The sequence below is a fragment of the Phyllostomus hastatus genome, unplaced genomic scaffold (assembly GCF_019186645.2).
Source record: "Phyllostomus hastatus isolate PE091 unplaced genomic scaffold, TTU_PhHast_1.1 phas_scaffold_182, whole genome shotgun sequence".
Lineage (NCBI taxonomy): Eukaryota > Metazoa > Chordata > Mammalia > Chiroptera > Phyllostomidae > Phyllostomus > Phyllostomus hastatus.
The window spans coordinates 1,717,086-1,726,443 of NW_025334013.1; the positions used below are offsets into that span (position 1 = coordinate 1,717,086).

The 9,358-nt window shown below is 69.6% G+C and overlaps 1 protein-coding gene across 1 annotated transcript; it reads right to left on the reverse strand.

Annotated features, from left to right (window-relative positions):
- Positions 1–523: 523 nt before the first annotated feature.
- LRRC47 (leucine rich repeat containing 47) lies at positions 524–9,357 on the reverse strand. Its single transcript, XM_045858773.1, has 7 exons — positions 8,692–9,357; positions 4,503–4,955; positions 3,279–3,395; positions 2,436–2,551; positions 1,952–2,054; positions 1,703–1,792; positions 524–1,549 (listed from the first exon to the last, which is right to left on the reverse strand). The coding sequence occupies exons 1-7, from the start codon at positions 9,310–9,312 to the stop codon at positions 1,301–1,303; spliced, it is 1,749 nt and encodes a 582-aa protein (XP_045714729.1). The 5' UTR covers positions 9,313–9,357; the 3' UTR covers positions 524–1,300.
- Position 9,358: the final 1 nt, after the last annotated feature.

Consider the following 9,358-nt stretch of genomic DNA (forward strand, 5'->3'; position numbering starts at 1 on the left):
CGGCGCTCTGACTGTTTATTAGGCAGTGGGGCGGGTACAGAGATGGCCGCCCCCTGGGGTCTGCCACACGCAGACTCCGTTTCCAGCCCCCCAGAGTCGAGCTGCTGACTCCAGCAGCACCGAGGTCACGGAGATGGTACGATGTGGTCACTGACCCCGACGGCCCAGGAGCCAGGAGGGCAGCCTGGCTGCCTGCCCACCGCCCCCCTAGAGCAGACCCCACGCCGGCCACAGCGCCATCAGCCGCGCTGACGTCCACGACACCCATGTGTGGGTGTCAGGGGGCCTCTGGGGGGCAGCGTCACTGGCACGTCTGCATCAGCCCAGGCACGAAGACCGGAAGGCCTGGCCGCGCCGAGACCCAGGCCAGGGTCTCGGCCCCACCCCCACCCCCGCAGAGCAAGCAGGCTGGGCCTGGGAACCACGGGGCTTTGCTCACAGACCCCCATGTGGGATCCGGGCCTCACGGTTCCGATGGTTGAGGATTCCCCACCCCCCAAAGCAACGAAACACAACACAGCAGTCGTCCTTTGCAGGTTCTGGACAGGAGTGCACAGAGCCACTGAACAGCGGCTGCAGCCCCAGCCCCTTCCTGCCTTGCAGCCCGATTGTGCCCGGCGGCCACTCTGCGGCCGCGGGCTCCCTGGCCCCAAGGGCGCCGTGGCTCCGGGTGTGCGCGCGCCCAGACACAGAGGGTCCACGGCTGTGAGCCCAACACCGGAAGCACCTGCAGTGGGACACGCCCTCCACAGTCCCGGGCCCTCCACAGACGGGCAGCGGGGGCCTCTCCCGGGACGCAGACCGGCCTCCTTCCCTCCAGATGTGCATCCCGACGTCCCCGTAGGCTCCTTCGCAACGTCTGCTCGGGCGACCGGCTGCTGCTGGAAGGCTCCGCACAGCCCCCGCCCCAGGCGGCCACAGCGGCCCGGAGCAGCCCACGGATGGGACGCGTGTTTATGAAGGGCCGGAGACGGCGGGGCGGCGCGTTCTAAGCCGCACTCTACGGTGGGACGGGGAAGACGTGAAGGCGTAGGACGGCCCCGCGCAGGCCGGTGAGACGCACGCCGTGCCGCGTCTCCGCCCGGCGCCCGGACTTCAGAGCGTTCTGAGCGCTGGGGTCCTGCTACTTCCACTGCCGCCACCAAAAGCCGCAGCCCAGGCAGCGGGGGCAGGAGTTTAAGCACGTGGCAGCACGGCACGCCTGTACGGCAGAGCCCCCGGAACTGGACAAAGAGCGCGGAGGGCTGACGGGACGAGGGGGCTGTGCGGCCGACAGCCCGCCCCCGCGCCGGGCCGCGTCTCAGCGGAGCACCGTGACGAGGGCGGCGGGGAGGTCCAGGTCCGTCTTGGACGGGTACAGCACCTTCAGGCGCCCCTCCTCGTCCACCACCCGCACCTGCTCCACCAGCAGGGGCGCGTGCCCGCCCTGCTCGGCGCCGGGGTCCGCCCTGGGGTCCTCGCGCTGTCCGGGGGTGGCGTCGGTTTCCCCATCTGAGACCGCTCCCTCCTCTTTGCTTTCCAAAGCCTGTTTGTTGATCTCTGCCATTTTCTGCAAACAAGAAATACCGTTTCAACCCAGAGACCAGAGGCGACCCAGGGAAGCCGCTGCTGCGCCCCGGATGGCCGCAGGGGGCGGGTGCAGGGGGCGGGTGCGGGGGGCCGGGGAACTCAGGGCCGGCGTGGCCCCCGGCGGGTTGCCCACCAGAATGAGGGCGTCCATGGCGTCCTTGCAGATCTGTAGACTCGTCGCGCTCGTCACTTCCAGAAACAAATCGGAAGTCGTTTTCTTAATCTGAGAGAGAGAGAGATCGGGGAGGTTTCAGATGCGGACCCTCAGGAAACAGTGTCCCTCGGCCCAGACCGCCGCCTTCCCGCGCACGGACCCAGCCCGGAGGGCTGCTCACAGGACGAGGGCCCGGCCAGGACGCGAGGACGCCCGCGCGCCGCCCACCTTCGTCTTCTCGCTGTTGGTGATGGGCGGGAAGGAGATGACGTCGCCGTCGGCGTCCAGCAGGCAGGGGTACTGCTCCTTCCCGTCCAGCAGGTGGAGGTACCTGTGCGGGGAGACCCGCCGCGGTGGAGATACAGCAGCGCCCGGGTCCAACCGGGCGAACCCGGGCTCATCCAGGGGCGCGGCGGGGGGCCCAGGGCACACCCAGCGGGCTCCGGGGGGTGGCGTGTCCCGCATGCACCCCGCTGTGGGCCTGGGGTCTGCCTTCCCGGGGCTGGTGGGTGACGGATGCCCGCCCCCGGACACTGCCGTCCCGCCCCGCCCTGCTCCCTGGGGAGCAGCGCCCACCGCCGGCGGTCTCCGAGTCCCACCTCCCCCTCGCGCGGGAGCGCGCCTGGCCGCGGAGCGAGCAGCCTCGGGGGGCTCCTGGACGGCAGCGAGAGAAAACGGAGGCCCGTGCCCGACCCCGAGGCCGCCCACCCACCTGTGCAGGCCCGAGACGGTCTGCCTCTTCCTCTGTTTGCGGTGCTCCTCGGCCTCCAGCTGCAGCTGCCGAACCAGGTCCTTGGCCTTGACTTCTTTGCGCCCCAGGGGGACGATCTTCGGGGCGGAGACGTCGGGTCAGCTCACATGGAAACGCCCTCGGAGGCACCAGCACCGCCCCCACCCCCCCACCCGCCTGTCACCGCCTCTGGCGGCAGCACCAGGGATGGGCCTGACTCCCGCGTGATCCAGCACGAGGACAGGAGAGGGGACAGCTGTCCCTCGGGTGACAGCTCTCCTAACCCCCGCATCACGTGTGGTCCCAGGTGCCCTCAGAGATCGTTAAGGAAGCCAAATGCCTAAACCCTCCAACACTTTCAAAACCAAGCTTGACCCTGAACCTGACGCCCGCACAGGGGCGTTTCCAAGGCCACAGGGGCAGGTGGGCAGAGGGGGACGCGGCCCCCGGCGGGACGGTGGGGCGGGGTGCACACAAGGTATCCGCACGGGGCCCCCGGGACCCTCGCCGCAGAGGCCGTCAGCACCGGGCAGGGCCGTGACCGGACGGCTCGCGGAGGTCAGGTCCTGCTGGGGGCTTTGCCTCCGGGACACAAACCACACGCTTTCGGTTCAGAGTCAGTGAGCAGACGAGGAAAATCTCTCTCGAGGCACGACCTCCCCAGCGGAGGCCGACGCGAACCCGCCCGCAGCGTTACTGGGGGGCGTGCCCGGGGCGGCGGCTCCGCCCACGGCGCTGCGGGGCCGCCCCTGGCACGTGCGCTGTTTCTAAAACACCAAGGAGCCCCGCGACCCGCAAACCCGGGGGGGGGGGGGCGCGCGTCACCTTGAGGTCCGGCGGCGGGCGGGCGGTGTACAGCAGGGGCCCTCGGACCGCCCGGAGCTCGTGGGTGGCGATGGTGGCCGCCGTCCTCTTGTCGCAGATGTCCTCGTGCAGCTTCGTCTGCAATGCGAGAGCGGGGGCGGGGCGCTGGGCGCGGGCGGCTCCCGGCCAACCGCTCCCTTCGGGAGAGCCCTCGGACGACACTTCCACCTGCTCCCGGCAGGACCGCCCTTCCCTGGACGCAAGGAACCACCCGTGGGGGCAGCACCCGCGAGGCCTCGGGCACCGCCCCGAACGGGAACGTGTGACCGAGTGAACACAGGTGGGACTCGAAGAGAAGGTGACCCCGGACGCTTCCTTCTAAAACCCGGACGCATCTCCAGCTCTGCACCCCGGGCTCTGCGGCTCCCCCCCCCAGGGGCCACCTGCCCCCCAGGGGCCACGCTCGGGGCTCTTTCCCATGTCGAACACCTGCCTTTTACTGCAAAAGCTGGGCCCACCGCACAGAAAACCCAGCCACTGGAAAGTCTGTCTGGCTAAACTCTGAACAAAAAGTAAACCCTTCACGGGACAGCCTGCTGGTGAGACCTGATCGACTCTAACCCTCACCAGAGCACGCGCGCTCTGGTTTTACAGGGGGGGGGGGGGGAGGGAAACGCCGATGGGAAACACATCCATCACTGTCTCTCCTGCACGCCCCGGCCAGGGACCGACCCCGAGACCCTGGCCCAGCCACGGCCCTGAGAGGCACTGAACCCGTGGCCTTTGTGTGCGGGACGACGCCCAACCCACTGGGCCACTCAGCCGGAGCAAGAGTTGACGATTCGGATCCCAGCCTGCATGAAACTGGGAGTGCAGTTCGTTACAGAAAGGAGAAACGCCACCCAACGCAGGAACTGCAGGCACACGGCTTCCGGCAAAGCGTCCTCAGACATGCGGCTCCGCCGTGGGATATGTGGGGGAGGGGTGGGAGGGCGCCCCCCGCCCTGCCCACGCGGGTTCTGTCTGCGCGAGGTGCCCGCGACACGCCCGGTGCACTGTGCTGTCCGACAGCCCGGGCGCGCGCACGCACACTTCCTGGGCGGGCTCCCGACACCCAGAGCTGGGGGCCCGCTGTGCGCCCGCTTCCCGGGGGAGGGGCCTCTCCCCGCCCAGGACCCCCCCCGCCCCGCCCCCGTTGGGCCACACCCACCGCGCACACCCCTCGCCCCGCCTGCCCGCACCCACCTGGGAGATGAGGAAGCGCTTGAGCGCGTTCCCCGCCTGCAGGTCCATGCCCCTCACGACGGCCCCCACGATGTACGGCCGCACGGCCCTGACCTCGGGGCCGACCGTGATGGTCAGCGGGGCGGGGTTCTCGGAGACGTGCAGCACCCGGAGCAGCAGGCGGCTGGCCTCGTCCACCTCGTCCTCCTCCTCACCGCTCCCCCTCTTCCTCCTCTCCCTCTTCTTCCTCCGGCCCTCGTCCTTCTCCGCGTCCGCCTTGCCCTTGCCCCGGCCGCCGCCCCGGCCGCCCGCGCGCAGGTACTCCAGGATGGACTTGGTCTGGCAGCTGCCGACCATCTTCTCCAGGCGCCTGTCCTTCAGCTTGTTCCCGCGCAGGTTGATGTCCTTGAGCCGCGGGCAGTCGGCCAGCTCCGCCGGGACTTCGCTCAGCTGGTTGTTGGAGAGGTCCAGTGTCTGAAAGGGAGCGAGGGCGTCAGACCCCCGGGCTCTGCCCGCCCCTGGCTCAGGGACGAGAGGGCACCCGTCCGTCTGTGGGTCCCAGCACCTCGCACGGCGCTGCCCTCGGCAGCCCAGCGGCTTCTCGAGGGGACGGGGCTGGTGACGCTGCCTGGGGCCCCCACAACACACGTGCAATTGTGACCCCTCAGCTCCCCCGGGTCACAACGACAGCAACGCCACAGAAGGACAGTTGGACCAAGAGACAGAAGGTGGCCAGGGCCCAGGGGAGAAGCCATCTGGTCACGGACAGATGAGCAGTTCAGGTGATGAGCAGGCGCCCCACAGGCCGGTGCCGAGACCTCTGGAAGCTCAAGGAGCTGGCTGAGTGCCCCTGGAGTCCCCGCCCTCGCCCCAGACTGAAGCGCGGCTCAGACGGTGCCGGGGCAGGCGTCCACGCAGGGTCACCAGGCCGTGCGGTGACCTGGAAGAGGCACGCAGAGCAGGGGCGGAGAGAAAGGGGCGCCGAGGAGGCCAGACACGGTCTGCGGTCACCAGTGGGCTGGTGAGGGCAGCGGGAGGGGCAGCGGGTGGGCAGGGCCCCACTGGGGCAGGGCTGGGCAGGGTGGGGCACACGGGCCAGACCGCACCCCCCCACAGGGCCTGGAAGAGGCGGAGCCTGTGCCCGGCCCCCGGAACCCTAACAGGCAGCGGTGGGGCCACTGTCCGCTCAGTCCCAGCCCAGGCGCGCGGCCTGCACGCCGGCTGCTCAGAAGCCTCTGGCGCTGGACGGAGACTGGGCTGCAGGGCAGGCTGGGCCCCCGAGACCAGCTGTCCCCGTGTGCCTCCTGCTCGGGGGGCAGCGAGGGGCTCATCTGTGGGCTTCGAGGTCTCCTGCACTGTCCCAGGGGGCTTTGGCCAAACAGCCCGCCAACTCCACCAGCGTCGCCCCCATCGCTGCAGGCAAACCCGGCTGGCTGGGGGCCGGGACGTGTCTGCCCCCGGGATGAAAGAGAGCCCGGCCTCGAAGGGAGGCCGAGGGAAGCGCCCCGGTGGGGGGAGCCCTGACTGGACCTCCCCCCCCCGCCCCCCCGGGTCTGAGCATGCTCTGCCGGGGCAGGAGGCTGAGCAGGGCCTCCTCCCAGGAAGCTGACTCTGGGTCCTGCGCTGTGACACCAAGGGCGTGACACCCAAACTCACTCCCAGGGAGCGAACCGCCGCGCCAGGCGGAGCGTGGCCAGCACCTGCCTGGGGCTGGCCCACAGAGGACCACGCTCACTCCCTTCCGGCAGGCAACAAGCCCTGGCGGGCGGAGCTGGCTGGTCTCTGACCGTGGACCGTGCCGCCTGCTGGGGACAGCGCGCCTGCAGGGCACAATGTTGCCGAGAAAGGGACCCCGAGTTCCTGGTTGTGTGACCCTGAGACAGCCGCTGCCTCGGGAGGGTGCAAGGGACCATCTTCATCCCTGCGGGCGGCGGGGACCTGGCCTTCACCCCTGGGGAGCCCCGCCTCCAGCAGCCACCGAGAAGACGGGAACCGAGGAAGGTTTTCCCCTCACATCCTCTTATCACCGGACAGAAGGCTTCCCCTCGAAAGTGTAACTTTCCTGTGACACTTGGCGTGCGAGGACTCCCACCCGAGAGTGACGCTGGGTGACACAGGTGGGCAGGTTTCCTGGCAGGACAGAGGGGAATCCTGGATGGTGCCGGCCCGGCCCTTCCCAGCAGTCTGGGGGCACACCTGTCCTGCCCACCCCCCCTGCGCCAGAGCCCTGGCGGGCGGCAGCAGCCCCGACAGGCCCAGCAGCAGCAGGACCCCGCGGCAGGACAGACACGCCGGGGGGAGCCCACGCCCCTCTCGGGTCTCCCCAGGGCACAGCAAGATGGCCGGGCCAGAGGCCGGCGACAGCAAAGCTGGGGCCACCAAGGGCAGAGCGGACTGTGCGGTGGGGGAGGCGGCCCCGTGCGGCCATCTCTCAGCTCCCACGCCCCAGGCCCCGGGGCAGGGCCAGCTCCCTGAGGGCGGGCGCCAGGTGCAGACTGGGCGGCCTCCCCACGCCTGGAGGGGGGGAGGGGGAGTGGGAACAACTGAGGCTCGTGTGCTGTCCCTTCACTGGGGGACACCTGCCCCGACTAGGGACCCGGTCTTATTTAATCGGCAGGAAGGACGCGATGCTGTGGCAGGGGCCACGTCAGAAGGCCTGAGGAGTCCTGAGCTGCCACGTGGGAGGGAGGGGGTCCCGAGGTGACACGGAGAGGAGCCCAGCCACCTGGCTCCCCAGGCGAACCGGCCACCCGTGCGTGACCCCCAGCAAGCCAGCGACCGCCAGCGGAGCCCGAGGCCCAGAATGGAGAATCGTTAGCGAGGGAAGCTACTGTGGTCTCAGCACAGGGTGGCGACGTGGCCAGGACCTGCACAGGCGCCACCCGCCACTGCCTTCCTGTCCCCAGGTGAGAGGACCGGGCAGAAAGCCCCACTTCCCGCCTCCCATCTCCTCCACTCAGCTGGTCCAGGGACGGACGAAGGCCTCTCTCCGTGGAGCCCCAGCTGCGCTCTGCGTTTGCACAGTGTGCCCGGGCGTCTCCAAAAGCCTCCCCCGCCCAAGGGCCATCTAACCCCAGGGGGTGCCGCGCAGCTCCTGCACACGCTCTTTGAGACGCGGGTCTGTTCACGGGACAGAGCCCAACGGAGGTCGCACCAAGCTGGAAGGAACGGACCAGGTGGGGGGGCTTGGTGAACCGGACACCCCTCTGCGGTGAGGAAGGGTGTTTGCACCCAATAAGGACGACAGCTCGATGGGCGGCACCACAGAGAGCGATCGGGAAAGGCGCTACAGATTCGAAGAGAAATGTAACTGCACGCTCACGTGGCGCAGTATAAAGCCACACACCTGGCTGCAGCCCCTACAGGGACTCCGCCCACTGCGTCTCCCCGGAAACGCCAGCAAGCCCCTGTCCTCCCGCAGAGCCGGCTGGTCCGGTGCTCCCAACCTCACGCAGTCTGCAGGTGCAGACACGCTGGGGAGACCTGCTGTCTTAAGAGCAATTCCTCCGGCAAAGAAGTCAGTAGCTAAACTGTATGCACATGTTATCGTTTAAGAAAACCCTGCATTCAAAGTATGAAAACCAGGAGAAGAACAAACGCAGGCCTGCCTTTTAAAGGTGAAAGGGGGAAAGAACATCGGGCAGGTGCCCCCAGGCTGGCGTCAGGTGGCCGCTCTGTGACTTCCCTCCCTCCCACCCTGTCTTTGGAACGCAACAGCCCTAATGGACCCCTGGTGAGAGCCAATCACTCCCCGGGGAGCCGGGGACCCCAGGCGGGTCAAGGATGCGGGACAGCGCAGTGCAGAGAACTAGTTATTTGCCAATTACTTGAGCAGCGCACCCCCCCCCCCGCACTGTCCAGGCTGTGGCGGGGGTCCAGTGAAATAAGCCACACACGATGCCCTTAGGCAAGCCGCAGCCACCCCACACCCTCAGGCCGCGTCCGGGTGGCCACTCCACACGGCTCATTCCATTGTTTCACAAATAGAAACATTTGGTCACCGCCCCGCCGCGGCCCCTCCCACCCCAGAGGGAAGCCGAGTCTGCTGACAACTCGGAAACTCTGCGTCAGGCGTTGAAGCCCAGGTATGGGCAGTTGGTGCGACCCGAGGCTGTAGCCGGGTGAGTGCAGGGGTGGGGCGCTGGGGGCACGCTGGGGTGGGGGGACAGCTTCCCAGCCCGGGCCCGCCCGCCCGCGCGGCGCCGCTGACCTTGAGCGAGGCCAGGTGCACGATGTCCGGGCTGAGCTCCCGCAGGCAGTTGTCCGCCGCCGCCAGCTCGCTGAGCAGCGGCAGCGCGCCGGGCCGGAAGAGCTCGGCGGGGAAAGCGTCCAGGCGGTTGCCGGTGAGGTTGAGCGTCTGCAGGCGCGGGGCGCAGCGCGCCAGGTCGGCGGGCAGCTCGCGCAGCCGGTTGCCGCTGAGGTTGAGGCTCTGCAGCTGCGGCAGGCCCGGCGGCTCGGCGGGGCCCAGGCCCTGGCCCGGCGGCAGCGCCTCCAGCGCGTTGCCCGACAGGTCGAGCACGCGCAGCGCGGGCAGCGGGCCGAGCTGGGGGCTCAGGCCGGGCCCCAGCGCGTTGCGCCGCAGCACGAGGCTCTGCAGCTGCGGGAGGCCCTGCGCCAGGCCCGGGCCCGGCTCGCGCAAGCTCCCGCAGCCGCTCACCTCCAGGTAGTGCAGCAGCGACAGCGTGAAGAGCCGCGGCGGCAGCCGCCCGCCCGCCGCCCGCACGCGCTCCTCCAGCGCGGGCCCCGTCAGCAGCAGCTCCCGCCGCCGCTGCCGCTCCGCCTGCTCCAGCTCGGGCCATGACTCCAACAGCGCCGTCGCCGCCGCCGCCATCGCGCCGCCGCCGCCGCCGCCGCGGGGGCTTCCGGGGCTGGGCGCG